This window comes from Pongo pygmaeus, chromosome 7 (genome assembly GCF_028885625.2).
Source record: "Pongo pygmaeus isolate AG05252 chromosome 7, NHGRI_mPonPyg2-v2.0_pri, whole genome shotgun sequence".
Classification (NCBI taxonomy): Eukaryota; Metazoa; Chordata; class Mammalia; order Primates; family Hominidae; genus Pongo; species Pongo pygmaeus.
In genome coordinates, this window is record NC_072380.2 from 3016246 (window position 1) to 3036638 (window position 20393).

The following is a 20393-nucleotide window of genomic DNA, read 5'->3' on the forward strand; positions in this document are numbered from 1 at the left end:
ATCATGTCATTAGCATGAATGATCCAAATCCAGTCTCAGTAAACAACTGAAATGAAAAAAAAAAAGGGACCTCAAACATCTGCCTCGGAGATCTGTACCATTGCAAGAAGGCGGCAAATGGAAGCATAATTCTTTATTATAACCTTCATTTTACTAAAAACCAGAGGGTGAAACGAACTAATTTTATTTACCATTTGCATTTACTATTTATCAAAGCTGAAGTATTTATCTCTTGAGATTCAGTGTACTGATCTACATATTATTGCAATTGTTAAAGAAACTTAAAAACTGTTTCATACCAACATAGCATACAAAGGAATGAGCCTTGGGGAAATACATACTTTGACATTTAATGGTAACCAAATTTTTCCGACTAAGAGGTAAAGTTTTATGCTTACTCTGCCAGATTTCTTCCATTTAAATTAAGTGAAGAAAAACACTCCCCCAAATAAAAATTAAATTGGTTTTTCAGCCCTTGAATACCAAGGAATTTTAACAAAATATCCACATCTCTTTTTTACAAACTTTAATGAACGACAGGAGAAAATGCTTACTTGAAAGTTTCAGATGATGCTTAGAAAATGTTAACATGGATTTCCATTTTATTATAAATGTTACATTTATTTCCTCATGTTACTGAACATATCATAGTTGGTATCAAAAGAGTATTCACGATGCAAATTGACTTTTTGCTTTTTAACAACCATTTAACCTACAATAACTTCTTTACAATGAGAAGCAATTTTGTTAATTTTTGTCATTATAACTTCTTTAAAGCAATTGTACCTCTAGATATGTATTTTAAAACAAAAAAATATATAGGTATAAGTGAAGCCACCTTAAGCCCTGTCATATGCTTTACATAGGCACAAAACAGTTCTATTGATTGATACATTTACCTGTGAACTGCAAGAGACCCCTCATTCCTGATTTTTCCAGAAGATTTTAGAGAAAATTAGGCCTTGTCCTTAAAGCCACTGGTCTATTACCTATCCTCAAGTGAATGGTGACCCCATCACCTACTTAATGCTTGTCAGAATAAACCACATGCAATGTTAAAGTGGCATCTGTTTCCTGCTTGTGTTCTCAGTTTTATAATGCATCAGATTTAAAAACATGAGAGCTAGTAAGTTCCTAGAAGCAATATATCCTAGAAATTAGGAAGAAAGATTCTCTTCTCAGATTTTCTGGACTTTGCTACTTACTGTATCTATGACCTTCACCAAATTACTCAACTCATGCCTTCTTTTGGTTTTCCTCTATACAACATGGTGATAATGAAATTACATACCTCATAATAATTAAGTAAATTAACTTGTGTAAAGCTATTGGAACCAAGAGTGGAAGACAGTAGGGGTATAGGATTAGTTTTAAGCTAGTAATTACCAATACGGTGTGTAGCCCTACATATGCACACAGGGACTCACACATGATGTGGGTGGGGCTCCAAGTCGGCCTCTTTATCATAGCTGACTTTTTCTTTTACTTTTGGAGAAGGGAGCTCAAAATAAAGAGAGAGTTTGTGAATTTTCTTCTACTGCTGTGGAACTCTCAGGAGGTTTTCTGCAGAGGAGTGTCCTGTTTTGATTGCTATGCTCACAAGGTCAGTCTGGCTGTTGTTTGGAGACAAGAGGGAAGTAGAGGTGAGGCAGTGGCGGTTTCAGGAGCTCAGGTGGTGATCTGAGTGGTGCAGAAGTGAAGCCACGTGGACAGATGTGTTTCAGAGGCAGGGCTTGGTGAGGGAATGAGTGTGAGAGCAAGAAAGGGGCTGAGAGTTAAAGGAGATATCTGTATGCCTCCTCCGGTTCCTTCCACCCTACAGTGTGTAGGTGGGAATGTCCTAAGGCTCCAAACCAGGCTTCTGCCCACCTTCTTCACCTCTGCTTCTTCTTTTTATTCCCCTTCCTGGACATTTCAGAGCTAACAGTGTACTCAAATCATGTCTCCTGACCCTCGCCCCCACGGATCATGAAACCAGGTGAATATTGAACTATCTCTGTGTACAGGCTGCTGGAATGGACAGAGCCTTGAATTTTCCCTCCACCACGGTACAGTGTACCCCCAGGCAGGCCTTGGCAGCATTACACAACTGCTTCCTTTTCACGACGCCCAAAGCACCTGTGTCTAATCAAATCATTTCCAGGCAGCCTTCCCCACAGCAGCTGAAGACTTCCAACACTTCCCTAGAGGTTTCTGTGATGCCCAGCCACATCTATGTGCTCACATGTGGCAAATTCTTCGACATCTCAGTTATTTTCTTTGTATTAAACCAGTAAGATAAGGAACATAATATCTTCTTCCTAGGATTGCTATTCTAACTGAATCACGTAGCTTAGACAAATGTCTAGAGTGACTCTTCAAAGAGCCGCTCTGGGCCGGGAGCAGTGGCTGACGCCGGCACTTTGGGAGGCCGAGGCGGGTGAATCATGAACTCAGGAGTTTGAGACCAGCCTGGCCAACATGGTGAAACCCTGTCTCTTCTAAAAATACAAAAATTAGCTGGGCGTGGTGGCGGGTGCCTGTAATCCCAGCTAGTCAGGAGACCGAGGCAGGAGAATCACTTGAACCCAGAAGGCGGAGGTTGCAGTGGGCCGAGATCCAGATCACACCACTGCACTCCAGCCCAGGCAACAGTGTAAGACTCCCTCTCAAAAAAAAAAAAAAAAAGAGTTGCTCTAATTTTACTCCTATTTTAACAGGCCAAGCTCTGGTCCCAGCCATCTCTTCTGTAGAAACTGGTCCCAGACGATTCCCGTGTTCCTTCATCTACATCAGTTATTTCTTTCTGCTGCGGTTTGCATCCGGCCTTCTGTTTCATGTCCTGTGCATATCTTCAGGCTCTAAGAGCAGGAGCTATCACTTACCAATCTCACACCAGTGGTTACAAGCCTGATGCCCCATTCAGAGCACATGCTCCAGGACACTCAGTGAGGAGTTGCGAGTACACAGCTCCTCCCCGTACCACTAATGCCTCTGCCTTGCTGTGCCCATGGAACTCACCACCTCACATGCTCTCCTGATGGAATCCAGGGTACTTTGTTTGCTCCCGTCTTTTCGAAACTCTCTGCTTCTCCCTTCCTTTATCCCCAACCAACGACTTAAAACCTACATTGTGTTTCTTTTCCTCATAATTTTCACATAGTTGGCTCTTTATTTCAGGGTTATGTAATGCCAATCCCTTTTTTGGCAAATATAAACTACTTGCATGAACATTCTAGAGACCAGCTTGCAATGCAGAGGAAAACACTTGAGTGTGTCTAATTCCTTAACCCAGCTGTATGTGGCCTTAACACAGAAATATAGCTCATATGGACATAAAAAGTAGTTTCTGTTTATGCCGTGAAGGCATTCTGTTCTGGATGTATTCACAAACACCTCAACTTGACAGTGATAGACTGAAGGTTCTTGATCATTTTGTCAATATGTGAAGTAACAGGCACGTGTGTGAGGAATCTTTTAAGAAATCTAAGGGTAACATATCATTGCTTGAAATACAATTTCTCTGAGATGATGTATCTGTGATACCCAAAGAGCTGAATTATTTTCAGGTAAAACAATTTCTATTTAGCTTTAAAGGTAATGAAAGTACCCATGTCAGTCAGGACACTGACCTAAAATCAAATAGGTCACTATAAATATTCACAACCAACAAGACCGATCTTGTAGAAAACTGGGAGATGTTATTTTAATTAATTTTACAAATTACTAAATTATATTAAATAAATTTTGAAAAATGTGTCCGATACCTCATATTCTGTTTTAGGCAAATAAAATGGATGTAAGGAGACATTATGTTATTGGCAAAAAAGTAGACAAATGGGTCAAGGAAACAGAACAGAGAGCCCAGAAATAAACCCACATAAATCTAGTCAACGAATCTCGAGCAGAAGAGCAAATACAACCCAACAGAGTAAAGATAATCTTTTCAATAAATGGTGCTGGAAAAACTGGATATCTACATTCTAAAAAATAATCCAGACACAGACCTTTTGCCCTTCAGAAAAATTAATCCATTATGTATCACACACCCACATGTAAAGTTCAAAAATACAAACTCCTAGAAGATAACATAGGAGAAAATTGTGGTGCCCTTGGGTTTGGTGATGACATTGTAGAAACAAAAACAGACGCAGGATACATTTTAAAAAGAACTGATATGTTGAACTTCATTAAAATTAAAGTCCTCAGCTCTGCAAAAGACACTATCAAGAAAATGAAAAGACCAGCCACAGACTAGGAAAAAAGGATTTGCAAAAGACATATGGGATAAAGAACTGATATCTAAACTACACAAAGAACTCTTAAAAAAAAAAAAAAAAAAAGAAATTAACAACCTGGTTGAAAATGGGCAAAAGGCCTGAACAGACACCTCATGAAAAAAGACAAACAGATGGCAACTGAGCATGTGAAAAGATGCTCCACATCATGTATCATCAGAGTATTGCAAATTAAAGCAATAATGAGATACTACTGCACATCTATGAGAATGGCCAAAATCCAGACACTAACAGCATCAGATACTGACGACAATGTGGGGCAACAGGAACTCTCGCTCATTGCTGGTGGGAATGCAAAATGCTGCAGTCTTCTTTGAAGACAGTCTGTTGGTTTCTTACAAAATTAAAAATACTCTTACCATTCACTCTATCAATCTCAACCTTCGGTATTTACTCAAATGTGTTAAAAACATGTCTGTATAAAAACCTTGCACAAAGATGTTTATAGCAGCTTTATTCATAATTGCAAAACTTGGAAGCAACCCAGATGTCCTCAGTAGGTAAAAGGGTAAATAAGCCATGGTACATACAGACAATGGAATATTGTTCAGTACTAAAAAGAAATGAGAACTAGAGCCATGCAAAATCATGGAGGAAACTTAAACGCATATTACTAAGTGAAAGAAACCAATCTGAAAGGCTAGGTGCCAGATGATCCCCACTATATGACATTCTAGTAAAGGTAAAACTATGGAGACAAAAGATCAAGGTCAGTGTTTTTCAGGGGTTGGATGCAGGAAGGCATGAATGGGTGGAGCACAGGAGATTTTTAGGGCTCAGTGTGATACTATCATTGTGGATCCTTGTCATTACACATTTGTCCAAGCCCACAAACTGTACAACACCAAAAATGAGCTCTCATGTGAACGCTGGGCTCTGGGTGATGATGGTATGTCAATGTAGGTGCATCCATTGTAACATGGTGCACCCCACTCTGGTGTGAGGTGTTGATAGTGGGGAGGTGTGCACATGTTGAGGGCGGTGTGTTTATGGGAAATCTCTGTGTCTTCCATTCAATTTTGCTGTGAACCTAAAACTACTCTCAAGAACAACGTCTGTCAAACAAAGAAACGAAAGCTCTGAAAATAAAAATTACATTTTATAAAGTGACCTTGTCATTTAGCAAGTCTTTCTCAGACAGTATACAAATTTAAAATGGGTTTTCCTTTAAAACATGGCATATACTTGACATTTTATGTATAACACCTAGAGAACTTAAAAAAAAAAACAAAACACTGATGATTGGTCTCCATCCAAGACCAGTTGACTCAGAATACCTAAGGGTCAAAACTGGACATTAACATTTACTTTAAATCTCTCTATATTATTTCAATGCACACCCAGTAGAGAACCACTGGCATTATAAAAGGGGTATAGGATTTAGAACAAGAGGGAGTAGAATTCAAACTTCAAATCTGCAAATTAGTAGTTTTCACCTCATTTGTGTCCCAGTTTTTCAGGGTTTTTATGAGATTTGTAGATAAGTTATTTGAAATATTTGGCAGGAAATACAAACTTTAAAAATGGAGGCATCATTATGAATGACCTCCAGGCTGTGCGCAAAAGAAACATTGCCCATAAATGTCTGGGACATCCTTCTTATTAAAATCAACCCCAAACATATACATATTGCCATCTATTAAGTTCGTATTTTGAGAGAATAATTCTGTTTAGGACTGAACTCAAAAAACATACCAATGTATCTTGCTATCCTAGCTTCCCATACTATTACTTAATTGCAATAAAATAGTACCTTCTTAAATAGAAAATAACCAAGAAATACTAATGTTGATTCAATATTGCCTGACTCTCAGGAAATGCAATAAAAATGATGAAATGAAGAAAAATAAAAGCTGTTGGGAAGAACTCAACCACCTTCCATAATTGTTTATCTATTTATATCTAAGTATATAGATATAAGTAAGTTTAAAATTTTTAACATGACCAAAATACTGTACACAAAAAGAAGCCAATGATCTGATTTTATTATTGAAGACTATGTGAATCCTTCTGCTAGTGTCACTGGAGCAACAATATCATTGTAAATAAGTAAAAAAATAACAGATACTGGTGAGGCAGTGGAGAAAAGGGAACACTTGCATGCTGCTGGTGGGAGTGTGAATTAGTTCAGCCATTGTGGAAAGCAGTTTGGTGATTTCTCAAAGAACTTAAAATAGAACCCTCATTCAACCCAGCAATCCCATTATTGGGTATGTACCCAAAGGAATATAAATGGTTCTACCATAAAGACACATGCACATGTATGTTCACTGCAGCACTATTCACAATAGCAAAGATATGGAATCAACCCAAATGCCCATCAGTGGTAGACTGGATACAGAAAATGTGATGCATACACATCATGGAATACTATGCAGCCATAAAAATAGTGAGATCACGTCCTTTACAACATGGATGGAGCTGGAGGTCATTATTCCGAGTGAACTAATGCAGGAACAGAAAACCATATACCACATCTTCTCTCTTGTAAGTGGGAGCTAAACACTGAGTCCACACAGACATAAAGAAGGCAGCAATGGACACTGGGGCCTATGGGAGGGTGGAGGGTGGGAGGAAGGTAAGGATTCAAAAACTATCTATTGGGTACTATGGTTATTACCTGGCTGAGGAAACTATCTCCACACCAAACCCCCGTGACACGTAATCCACCTATATAACAAACTTGCACATGTATCCCTGAACCTAAAATAAAGTTTTTTTTTAAAGGAGATCATTCTATATGTACCGACATGTAAAGATATACATGATATATTAAATGAAAAAGATTATAGAACCATAAAAAATCATTGTCTATACAGAAATGTTATATAGTTTTTAACTTAGAAAAAGTGGGAAGTTATATTATTTCCAGTTTGAGACTAGTTTTAATATACCTGCAATGAAAATCTTGCTGTAGAAATTGTGTATGTGTGTGAGTGGAATTTTTCTTCTGGTGGGCTTTGCATTATAGGCTATTATTCCATAAGACTAGAGTTTCACAAAGTACTCCAATTTGTTACTCTTTTAAGATTATTACTATAGACTGTAAATAGCTTTCTTGAAAACTTACCCCACTTCACAAATCAAATTAATGCTTTATTTACTGAGCATCAATGTGTTACGCAGAGCAGGTGATACACAAATAAATGAGGCACTGCTTTTGACTTCAAAGAACTTAAAATTAGATGGAAGATAAATAGGAAAGATTGTGTTAAATTATGTTTTAACGTCTTGCGTAGAGTGTTATTGCAGGGCTTAATGTCTCAATTTCCTCTAGATTTCATCCCTCCAAATTGAAAATGGCAGCACAGAATAGGATGTGATGTGCAAATTACATCGTGTCTACACTGTCTGTATTTAGGATTCACCTAACATTCAAGAGTGCACAGCTCATTCTAAATGGCTGAAATAGTTCATATGAAATACATTGGTTTTAATATTACTATGATGAAAGAGACCAAATCCTCACAAGGTGTGGGAGACGACCTCTGAACGTGGGAACCTGGACTTCTCCCGAAAGCATTCAGTTCCCACCTAAACCCACAATTATGGGCAGATGCCCCGGAACACTTACGTTTACACGTGGGCGGCTTCCCCTTGTTACTCCACAGCCCATCTTCTTGACACACGGCTGTTGCTTGCTGGCTGGATTCAAGCTTGAAGCCCTCGTGACATTCATAGACCACTTTACTGTCCAAAGTGAACTCGTTCCCGGTAAACGAACCATTTCCTGGGGATTCTGGGATTCCACAGGACACAGCTGAAAAGAAATGAAACAAATGCAGGCTTATTCTTACAGACATTATTCTCTAGTTATTAAAACTATTAATTGTGATTAATCATTATTATTGACTCTATTTTTCATAAAAATTGTGAATTATATTTCTTTCTTTCTTTTATTTTTTTTTCTGGAGACAGAGTCTTGTGCTGTCTCCCAGGCTGGAGTGCAATGACTCGATCTCGCCTCACTGCAGCCTCCACCTCTCAGGTTCAAGTGATCAAGTGACTCTCCTGCCTCAGCTTCCCGAGCAGCTGAGATTACAGGTGCACACCACCATGCTGGCTGTTTTTCTATTTTTAGTAGAGATTATTTATGTTGGCCAGGCTGGTTGCCAACTCCCAAACTCAGGTGATCCGCCCGCCTTAGCCTCCCAAAGTGCCGGGATTACAGGTGTGAGCCACCACGCCCCGCATGAATTCTATTTCCAGGGTGTGGGATAAGTATACACATTTTCAAAATCTTAAGGATGTTAAAGGTTAAATGAGGAACAATGGAAAATGGTTCATAATTAAAGCTCTTCATAATTATTTTTCTGGAAGATAAGGCTGACCACTCTCATGCAGCTTAACCGCAGTCTGACACATTTTATCAGAGGGTGTGGCCAGGGAGGCACAACGTCACACACTCAACTTCATCTCATATTGGAAAGAAAGAGGAAGGGATGAATCTTTCTTTATCATCACAATGTTTATTGCAGTGTTGACCCTTTGGTGTCGAAATTCCTAAGAATCAGCCGCCTCAGCTCTCAAAAGCCTTCCCTTTTTATTGCTCCTTTCCCCTTCCCCAATTCATTTTCCTTCAAGTCCCAGGAAGTTCTGTTACAAGAAAACAGGACATAAGGAACTGATAGAGGAGGCACTCGGGGAAGATTCCCAAGGCAGAAGGCAGCGTCTAGTGGAGATGTGGACCGCTTTCACGGGAAAGACCATGCAAGAAAGAGGCATGCATGCAGAAGAGGTTTTATAAAGAACAAGATTTGGGGAGAATTCTGTGTAAACCCTTTCTTCTTAGATGTGCTATGTCTGATCCAGATGTATCTACTATGGGACAAGGAAAAAATTCTCAAATGACTACACATGACAGTCATGAAACCAACAGTCAGGCAGGTAGAGGGTGACATTTCAATGATCACGTACCCACTTCAGGTGCACTCAGAAAAGTTCTACGGTAACTAAATAAAGAGCATTATTTTGCTCAATCAGTATTAAAGATATTGTTCACACCATGGATTTAAATTTAGAGAGTTCAAATTTTTCCCATGTAGATTCTAATGAGAATATCTGTGTAACAGGATAGAGCTGGAAGGGCTGGATGAAGGAATTTATATAAACACATAATTCTACATATAAAGAAAATGACTAACCTAAGGTGACACAATGACTTAGTAACCTCTGGCCAGAGAGCAAATCTTATGACTCCCAACCAAGACTATTCTCTCTTCTGCAAAAGCACAGGTTATCTCTGGTATTGTTGGAGTTCCTTGGTTTGCTGTATTGGTCCTTTCTTCTTTATCAAAATATTAAATAAATACAATGGGAAATTGCCAGAGAAGTAAAAGAAAATGTATTCCCCAATAAAATCCAAACTCCTGGAAATTTCAAGGTCTAAAATGTCTCATGTTTAAAAGGATGATCAGGTATTGCAACCATCAAAAATACATGTGGGCCAGGCACAGTGGCTCATGCCTGTAATCCCAGCATTTTGGGAAGCCGAGACAGGAGGATTGCTTGAGTCCAGGAGTTCTACACTAGACTGGGCAACATAGTGAAACCCTGTCTCTACCAAAAATACAAAAATTAGGCAGGCGTGGTGGCACACACCTGTTGTCCCAGCTACTCGGGAGGCTGAGGTGGATGTATCGCTTAAGCCCAGGAGGCAGAGGTTGCAGTGAGCTGAAATTATGCCAGTGCACTCCAGACTGGGTGACAGAGCAAGGCCCTGTCTCAAAAACAAACAAACAAAAAACACGTGCATGTGCATATGTGTATGCACATGCATGTGTACATGTGTGTACGTGTGTGCACGTGTGTGTGTACGTGTGTGTGTGTGTGTGTGTGTGTGTGTACGTGTGTGTATGGCATATTACAATAATCCATTTGCAGTAGAAGGAAAATGAAAAACCATAGACATATAGGCATCATTTGGGGCAAAGCATTTAAAATAATAAGTAATCATCTTTGGCTCTGTGGAAGCAACAGATCCATGGGAAGAGTATTGGCATCTGGAAAATATTCATCTTGATTTCCTGAATGCAGTAAATGCCATAGACCCATCTCTTTCTTTTCTGTATCTCATGATGTCCCAATATCTAGCTTCCTCATCATTTTCTCTCAGATTTCACTCTGATAATCATGTGTTCATGATCACAAGCCTTAATTTCTCTCCTACTCGCTGGCTGGAATGTGCCCAGGGTTCAGCTTCCTTAAAATTCTCATTCGGGCTAAGCATGAAATGAAATGACATTTTTCTGTCGCGTGAAATGGGAAAGATGACATTCTACAAACACAGATGAAGCCCCATCATAAAATGATTCATACTCGGGAGACCAAAGCAGAAAATCTTTATAGCCCCTTCTGTTACATCTGGACGCTTATTTGAGAAGTGAACCCAGCTTGACTCGGTCTTAAGACAACCCATTTTATGTTACCTGATCAACAACCGGGAATCTTTTTATGGTTTTGAACCACAGTGTTTAGCCCCTTAAGTGTCTTAACAAAAGGCTATTTGGTAGATTTAAAATAATGGTTGGCAATTGGTCAAAAGTGGAATTATAACACTTCTGATTTAATGAAGACGCAACATAATCCTTATGGACTAAAATCAGGCTCATGGGATGAAGACAGTTTCCTGCTAAAGTCTGGTATTCATTCATCTCTCATTTATTCCCAAAATTTTGCATGATTGCTATATGACAGGCATCCATAGATCACTATTTTTTAAAATGCTAATTAGCGTTGGCAATGTAAGAAACTTTCACAGTTTTGAGAATTTCCTTACATTTGGTATAACCAAAGAGAGTAAAATTTCTCAGTTGTTTTTTCTTTAATTGTACTAAGGTATTATTATACGTCCCAGCAGCTTAGGCAAATAATCATTTATTGATTCTGTAAAGTTATCTTTTGTTTATGAGCACAGGCCTCAAACTCAGACTTCTGAGTCAGTTCTTGTTGTGCCTCTCAATAGCAGTGTGGCTTCAGCTAAGTTACTTAATGAACATTGTCTTCTTACGCTCAGGTTATTAAGACCTACGTCAAAAGGTAATCATGAGGGTTCAATGAAATCATCCTTACAAAACGCGAGCCCTCTGTCCACACGACATAGGCATTCAATCAATGACAAATTATTATATGCAGAAAATCTAATAATTATTATGTTATATGCAGAATATGTTTTGTATTACACATACACACATAAAACTTTTACTTATTTATTTGCAAATAAAAGTATTAGTTGCAAGGATCAGCTCTCTGTTATCTATTTATCAAAGAGAGCAAAGAGTAAGTTGGTAGGCAGTAAGATGGCTTACTTTACTTACATATCTCATGAGAGGTATAATAGTTTGGTTTCAAAAAAGTAAGTAGAAGAGATGTCCAGTGTTGTCTGAACCTTTAATACCACAAACCCCATGTGGGATTTCTTCTTCGCATATTTAAGATCCTTCAAACAGTGGTTATCTTTGTTTCTGCAGACTTAAAACGTTTCTCTGTTTTTTTTTCTTTTTTCTTTTTGAGACAAGGTCTCACTGTCACCCAGGCTGCAGTACAGTGGCACAATCCAGGTTCGCTGCAGCCTCCATCTCCTGAACTCAACCCATCCTCTCACCTCAGCCTCCCCAGTAGCTGGGACTACAGGCCCAGGCCACCATGCCTGGCTATTTTTTGTATTTTTTTGGAGAGACTGAGTCTCACTATGTTACCCAGAATGGTCTTGAACTCCTGGGCTCAAGCATCCTCCTGCCTCAGCCTCCCAAAGTGCTGGGATTACAAGCATGAGCCACTGTGCCTGGCCAGCCTGAGGATTTCTGAGGATTTTTAAGTATTTCCAATGTAAGAATTTTTTATTAAAGATATGTATTTATATGTATATGTATATATAACTTTAAATATGTGTACACATATAAATGTTAGGATTTTCAAGTATTTCCAAAGTATTTAAGAATTTTTTATTAAAATTATATATGTATATATAAGTATAAATATATGTACACATATAAATGTTAATCAAAATTATAATATAAGAATATTCTAGATTACTACCTACATAGGTTGTACTATACAATATTAGTGCCTGCCATTTGCTTTTGCATTTATAATCATGTTGGGCCAAGAAATAACAGTTAATTTTTTGCAGCCTAAAGAGAAAAATATCAGAGAGCGATAATGGAGAAATCACGGGTTTGCTTTAAGAGAAGAACAAGTGACTATACAGAAAATTCCACAAATATGAGCCATATAATGCTTATATGGTAAGAAATGTTGAAAAGATTAACTCATTTTACATGCAAACACACACACATGGTAAATACCTATGAGTATCATATATAATTTTTCAAGTAATAATTGAATTTCATAAAAACATCATCATCCTAATGGTTATTTTCCTCAACTTGAATTGTGTAAGTTAAATATGCATTTAACTTGCAAATACAAATATGTATGCATAGCATTATGTTTGCATATATTTAGTAAGATTATAATCTTACTATATTATAATCAATATAGTAAGATTATAATATTTAGTAAGATTATAATATAATTATTATATTATAATAAACTATAATATAAATTATAATTTATTATAATAAATTCGAAATCAGGGTCATTAAAACACCTTAGGAAACACTAACTTAAGAGAATCATCAACTACATGTGTGTTTGCAGGTGTGTGTGTGTACATATATATGTATACATACAGCTATATGGCTGAGGAAACATATATAAGTACATATGTGTAATTATATCTTATTTTATACATGATTTTATAGTTTACATAGTGTTTCACACCATCCTTTTTTATTTATTTTTCAATAAAAGCCTATTAGATGCAAATGTTATTTGACTTTCTTACAGATAAAGTTATAGATGCTAATATTTTTTATATCATTTTCCCCAAGTCTAACAGTCATTAAAAGGCTGAGGCCTCAAACCGGTTCTGCTGAATTCGGGTAGACTTTCTCATCACATTACTAAAGATGCCTGGACTATTGTAATTACGTATTTTCAATTTTAAATCTATCAGATTAGGCTTCACTGAAGTTTCCATAATTTCATTTTCATTTTAAAAATTTATAGTGGTTCCCTGTTTCCCGCAACACTGAACATAAACTACATGTTTTATCTTCAAAGCTCACCAAAACCTTCCTCTACTCTCCGTAACTTTCCACCGTCTGGCCAGCAGACCCTCACCAAGTATCCACGCCGCCCAGCCGGCTTATTCTCACTTTCTTGCCTTAGTTTTCTCTGGGTTCTTCCTGTCTACCCCAAATATTCTTCTTATTCTGCACCTATTTAAGCCTACTCTAGAGTAGAAAATTGGCTTCAACCATTGCGTCCTATTCTCATCTGATTAGGTAGTGCTATTGTGTGCAACTGTTTGTAATTTAGCAAGTATTTATTTAAATAAAAATATTGCTTCACAAAGTTGTATATAACTGTACTTTCTGTAGTTGTCTGTATTAAATCACCTTGTGCATTGTGTTCTTAAAATTACTAGTACTTTAAAAATAAATATCAATGCTGCTTCAACAGATCTGTGTGTTCTGAGGCCCATGAAACCAGAATATTAGACCCCTATTTGTGGGTAGACAGTAAACATATACAAATATTTTGCAATCATTACAACTTGCATTACCAACTTTCTTGATATTTGAAAAAAATCACTAGTTAATTTTTCAATAAACATGATCCTTTTTGGTGCTAATTGCTGACGAATGGTTTAATTGCAACATACAAGGTACTAAGACAGGAAAAAATAAAGACACAGTTGTAGATTTACCATGCAATAAATAACAGGCCTCTAGAAAGAATGTTTGTGTCACAACTTGTCAAACATTAATGTGCTCCTCATCCCCAGGCCATGCTGATGGCACTCAAATCCTGATTAAGTAGATCTGGGGGAGGGGGAGATCTGAGACTCTACTTTTATAACAGGCTGCATGGTCTCAGAGGAGCAAGGATTTAGACTATCCTAAATGCCCTAGGGAGGCTGCTAAGCCTTCTCCCACACACAGTTTAAAAACACCTGCCATATAATTCCCCTGCTGAGTGGCCCGTGTCCTAGCAGGATCCACACAAATGTCTTAAGTACCCTTCAGGGACCTCCCACCTCCTCCTCCATTCTGAAGGGTTTACTACCTCTTGCTGCTTCTCTGAATGCACTTTGCTCCTCAGCCAGCCCTCTCGTTAAAAGGAAGGTGTGATGTTAGATGTTGAAATGTTTGGGGAAAGGAGGATGTGTTGGTGATTTTTTTTTTTCAGCTAACCCTGCGCTAAAGTGAGAATTCTGTTCCCCACATGTCTCCTCACTATTGGATGAGACCATAGGAGACATTGCAAGTGCAAAATGAAGGTCTCCCCATCCCATCAAACCATATTTTTGCATGACTGTTAATAATAATGGCTTGTTAAGACTAAAAACAATAAGGAAAAATATTAAAAGTAACATAAGAAGCAGGCACCCCAGACATCACACACACAAAAAAAGTGCCCTTAAAAAACCAGGATAAACATTTACCAAAAACACGAGGGCTTCTGTCTTTATAAGGTGATCCTTGCACTCCCTTCCCTGCACAATTTTTTCTCTGTTTTTCTCTGCAACAACTCACGCTTTTTAAGGAACATCCTCAAGACAGCCTCTCAGTTAACAGTTTTCGGGAAATGATTGTCAAGTGGGCTGTTTGTGAGTCGCTGTGAAGGGAAAATGCTGTGGGATAAGCTGGAGAGGAGAGGAGGGGACACAGGACTCAGGGCCCAGGTGACACACGTGCAGCTTATGGGAAGCACGTCAGGACACCCTTCAGAGTTTGAAGATGGGCAGTGATACCAACTCATTTGTGACCTGATAAAACCCTCTGGTTGCCATGAGGAGATGAACTGAGAGAGGGTCCTGAGTGGGACAGACGTAGGAAGCCCAGTAGGGCAGCCCATGAGAGAGAGGAGAGGACTGGGGGAGGGGAAAGATGTGGATGGACTTGGACCCACTGAGTAGCTGGAACCAACAGGCTGTGGGAGTCACAGGAAGGACTTCATGTGCAAGCAAGAGAGAGAAGTGATTCAAGCAGTTGGATAGACTGAGATGCTAATTTCTCAAACGGGATTCACTTCAGGGCAAGTGGATTCAGGGGAGAAAGGAGTTTCGTCTTAGCAGTGGGATCGTGAGGCACAGTGGGTATTGCAATTAGGCAGTGGGTATTAGGTCTGGAACTGAGAAGGAAGGGCAGGCAGCAAGTGAAGAACATGAAGTATTTCTAACATTTACCGCAACCTTGAATAAGGTACTTTCCGGCTCTTTCTATGCCTTATTCAAACTGTGAGATTACATAGCTAAGACTATGCATTGAGCCTGTCCTAAAAATTACTAACAACTTTTTTTTTTGTTCTTTTTCAGTCTCACTCTGTCACCCAGGCTGGAGTGCAGTGGTGTGATCTCAGCTCACTCTAACCTCTGCCTCCTGAGTTCAAGCGATTCTCCTGCCTCGGCCTCCTGAGTAGCTGGGATTACAGGTGTGCACCACCGTGCCCAGCTAATTTTTGTATTTTTAGTAGAGACGGGGTTTTACCACGTTGGCCAGGCTGGTCTTGAACTCCTGAACTCAAGTGATTCACCCACCTTGGGCTCCCAAAGTGTTGGGATTATAGGCATGAGCCACTGTCTATTAACAACTTTTAAATAATAAAAAATTACTATTAGAACAGACCACGTCCTTGGCTAAGAAGTTAGACTTGCTCACAGGCATGATTGTTGCAAGTTGGTTTACAAGCACTTGAAATTTGATTTCAGAGAGTTAAATTCATGCTTCACATTCTCCATCAACTTGTTCTATGGAAACCATCAGGTATTTCAAATCTGATACAGGTGATATCCCCCACTATGCTTTGAATGCATCTCCTCCGAAATTCAGTTTTCAATATGATAGTATTAAGAGGTGGGGCATTTAAAAGGTGATCAGGTCATGAGAGCTCTTTCCTCGTGAATGGGATTAGATGTCCCTATAAAAGGGCTTTATGGAGCAGAGTCCTGCCATTTTGTCCTGACTTCTGCCATGTGATGACACGGCATTCCTCTCTCCGGAGGGCGCAGCCTTTCCCAGACAGCCAAACCTGTTGGTGCCTTGACCTCGGACTTCCCAGCCTCCAGACAGTGAGAAATACATTTATGTTCCGTATGAATTACCCAGTCTGTGGTATTCTGTTATAGTAACACAAAACGGACTAAGATACTCCCATCAAAAAATTCACATTTTAAAGTAATATTTAATAGAGGATAAAATATGTTTCAAAAATTTCTATGCCATGTACCATAACATATCAATATTGCCAATACTTTGTAAGTAAAATGTCATCACCATTTTCAACGTATCGAAAAATGGAACATCATGTAATTACAGCAAGAAGAAAAGATTGAAGGTTGTGATTGCTTTATTAACTTTTCTTTCAAGCAATAAGTCTAAGAAATTATTTTAGCACCATTTGAGCATCATTAGGTTTCAAGACATATTTTCAGAACACAAAGAATATCTGGGTATCCTGTAAAGCGTCTGTCAATTTCAGCTTCATGTTTGTTACCTCAAAGTGAACAATGGTGTGAAACCATGATCAAATATGCACATATATGTGTAGGAACTAAAGATTTGTATAGTTATTTTATACTAATGTTTATAATATGTTACAGAAACAGAATAGGATGCTTGAAAGAACATAGATTTAGACAGAGCAAAGTCTGAGTTTGGTATTTGTCTGTTTGTTTATGACTTGGACAATGTATATGAAGTATCCAAGCCTTTGCTTCCCCACCTGCAAAACACAGATCACCCACACCTCCCCAGCAGGGCTTCTTTGACAGATGTTGTACAGTTTACAAAGCAAAACGTCTGGACCCTATTAGGCCCGTAGCAAATAGTCACATTTATTATTTTGTCATGAGAAATAATAATTTTCCTTCAGATTTAATTTAAAAGAAAGCATTCTTCAGGTTTTTAAATGAAGGTCAGCTAAAAACTAAATAAATATGAAAGAATATTTTTACTTTTCATCATAATGTTCGGGACATTCACCATCAAATGTTTTCTCTGCACCCTGGATATCCCCTTATGCCACTGTCATTGGTATTTAGGATGCACTCGAGCGAACACTGGGAGACGTGAAGCTTAATCCACTGTTGGCCAGGGGTTGACAGTGTCTCAATCATATGACATCTTGAGCTTATACAAACTAACACTGATCCATATACAATAAAGCACTGACCCCAAGACTCAGAAAGTCATATACACAGGTGGTAGAAATGACAAAGTTATAGAGAAATCTCTATGTTTCAACATTATCGCCTTTATCAGTATAATATCTGACATCATTGATCAAATACAAATTCCCTACCATTGTGAAAAGTTTTTCAAATTGCATTACTTCATTTAATCTTGATAACACCCTACAAGATAGATTATATTTTTTTATTACTTGTAAGAAAAGTGGGCATTAGAACATTATGCAAATCACCCAAATTCTTATGACTAGTAAATGGCGCTGTCAGGGGTCAGATCTCAGAGTAGCTGATGCCTAAGCCTGCCTTTCAGTTACTGTCCTGTGCTGTCTCTGGGCTACACCTGACATATTTCACCATATGCATATTTATTGTTATTTTCAATGTTCGACTATCAACATTCAATCCATCAATCAATCAGTTAGAAATACATTTTCAAATATGATTCTGAAAATACAAAGGCCACACTGAATTTGAGCATTAATGGGAATATTTCTGGGTCCTTTCTTTTTTTCTTTTTTTTCTATTTTCCTCCCTTATCTTTGATTTCCAAAATATTTTCTTAGAATAATTAGGCACCAAGCAACATCTTACTTGACGTGTAGCCAACGTCCAATATACTATTAATACCATGTTGAAGGCTGAGATAGAAAAATAACAGCAAGAGAGGAGGTGAGTATGGAGCCACCTCTCCACCTATGGGGATATAACTGGTCACACTGCTTTTCTTCACTATGTGTAGATGGTGAGATATCTGGCGTTTCCAAGGAGCAAATACTAGCGACAGAAATATTCTTCCATTTGTTTGAAAGGATAAAGAAAAGTGTGTCTGAAAATGAATGTCCATAGAGGGAACTAATGACTTGGCTTTTGCAGACAGTAAAGCAAACTTAAAAACAACAACATCAGCAAAACAAAACACATTAAAAAAAACAAAAAAGCCCACCAGCTCTGAAATGGAAAATTGAGGATAACAGGATTGAGCGAGAAGTATCTTTAGATGTTCTAAACCTCTTGAAAATATCTAGCACATCATAACCCAAGGAAGAAAAAAAAAAGCATTTATGAATTTGAAACAGACAAAAAAGCTATGAAAAAGAAGGCAGCAGAATAGGGTTGGCAAATAAACAGCTAATTATTACAGTGAAAGGCTCTGGCTTGGCAAATAAAGCCTCTAGAACGTTTGTTTACTCAAGGGTAAATTGGCTGCTCAGCCAAAGCTGTACAAGTAACTGACTTTTACCCATCTACTTTTAGAGTGTTGTTCAAAAGAGACAGGTACAAACATTTTTAAATAGTCGTCTTTTAGGAATATAAAACTAAGTTTTATTCAATAAAAAGCAAATTCCTAGAGAAAAGAAGCTGGAGGAACGTAAAGTGACACTGCTGTGTGTCATAAAAAACTCTGATTCGGACACCAACCACCACTGTCCTATGGAACCCAAGAGTCCCAGGCTCACTGAGCGTTTAATCAATCTCGTATCAGAAGAACTTACAGAAGGATTTTATGCATGCTTTTTGGCCGATTTCCAACGGAATCTGCATTTTGGAGCCTATCCTCATCCTCCCTGATAAGTGGGCTTGTTGAGCATGCTCTGGTAAACTAGTCAAGCCCAGAAGCACATGTTGTTTCTGATAATGAACAAGTGACAACCTACTTCAGCTTCAGTTTTACCTTCTGCAAAATAATAATAAAAACGGAGCAAAAACTAGGAAATAATGAGTGTTGACAAAGATGTAATAAAACTGAAACCCTTGTATATTGTCAATAGGACTGTAAAACAATACAGTCACTGTTGATGACCTATGGTGGTTCCTCAAAAAATTAAAAATAGAATTACCATATGATGCAGAAATTGCACTTCTGGCTAAATACCCAAAAAGATTAAAAACTTGTACAGTTATGTCCCTAGTAGCTTTATTCACAATAGCTAAAATATGAAAGCAATCCAAGTGTCTGCCAAGAGATGAATGGCTAAACAAAATGTAGCCTCTACACACAGTGGGTTATTACTCAGTCTTAAAAAGGAAGGGAATTCTGACACACCACATGCTACAACATGATGATCTTGAAGACACTATGCGAAGCAAAGTCATAAAAAGACAAATACTATGTGATTCTACTTATGTGAGGTGCCTAGAGTAGTTGAATTCAGAGAGACAAAGTAAAATGATGGCTTGTAGGGGCTGAGGAGGAGGAATGGGGACTTGTTTAATATGTGCAGAGTTTCAGTTTCGCAAGTTAGAATAGTCTCAGAGATGGATAGTGGTGATGATTATACAACCTTGTTAATGTACTTAACACCACTGAACTGCACACTTAAAAATGAAAAATAATAACTATATGCCACAGACGCATGGTCATTAGGATAAAGTGAGACAGGGAACATTAAGTCTTGCTGCACAATAGTCAATCAATACTTTTCAATTTGCATCCTCTTTCACTTACAGGTGAAGAAATGAAGCAGCAAGCACAGCTCAAGCTGCCTCTTAGAGGACACAGGTTACTGAATACATTTTCAACAAAATGAACTTTCAAGGCCTGATAAATTCTCAAAACATTGATCTGAAGTTTGGCTACATATTAAAGATATGATTTGGATTTGTGTACCTGCCCAAATCTCATGTTGAATTGGAGGGGCCTGGTGGGAGGTGATTGGATCATGAAGGCAGCTGTTCTCATGATAGTGAGTGAGTTCTCAGGAGATCTGATGGTTTGAAAGCCTGTAGCATTTCGCCCCTAGCCCTCTCCCTCCTGGTGCCATGTGAAGAAGGGACTTGTTTCCCCTTCACTTTCTGCCATGATTGTAAGTTTCCTGAGGCCTCCCAGCCATGCTTCCTGTATAGCCTACAGAACTATG

The 20393-nt window shown here is 38.3% G+C and overlaps 1 protein-coding gene across 1 annotated transcript in view; it reads right to left on the reverse strand.

The window, feature by feature from the left end:
- CSMD1 (CUB and Sushi multiple domains 1) overlaps positions 1-20393 on the reverse strand; it is a 2090911-nt gene that overhangs the window by 103851 nt on the left and 1966667 nt on the right. Inside the window, exon 50 of the mRNA XM_054498773.1 lies at positions 7852-8037. Within this exon, the coding sequence (XP_054354748.1) occupies positions 7852-8037 (186 nt within the window). The remainder of the gene's footprint in view (positions 1-7851; positions 8038-20393) is intronic.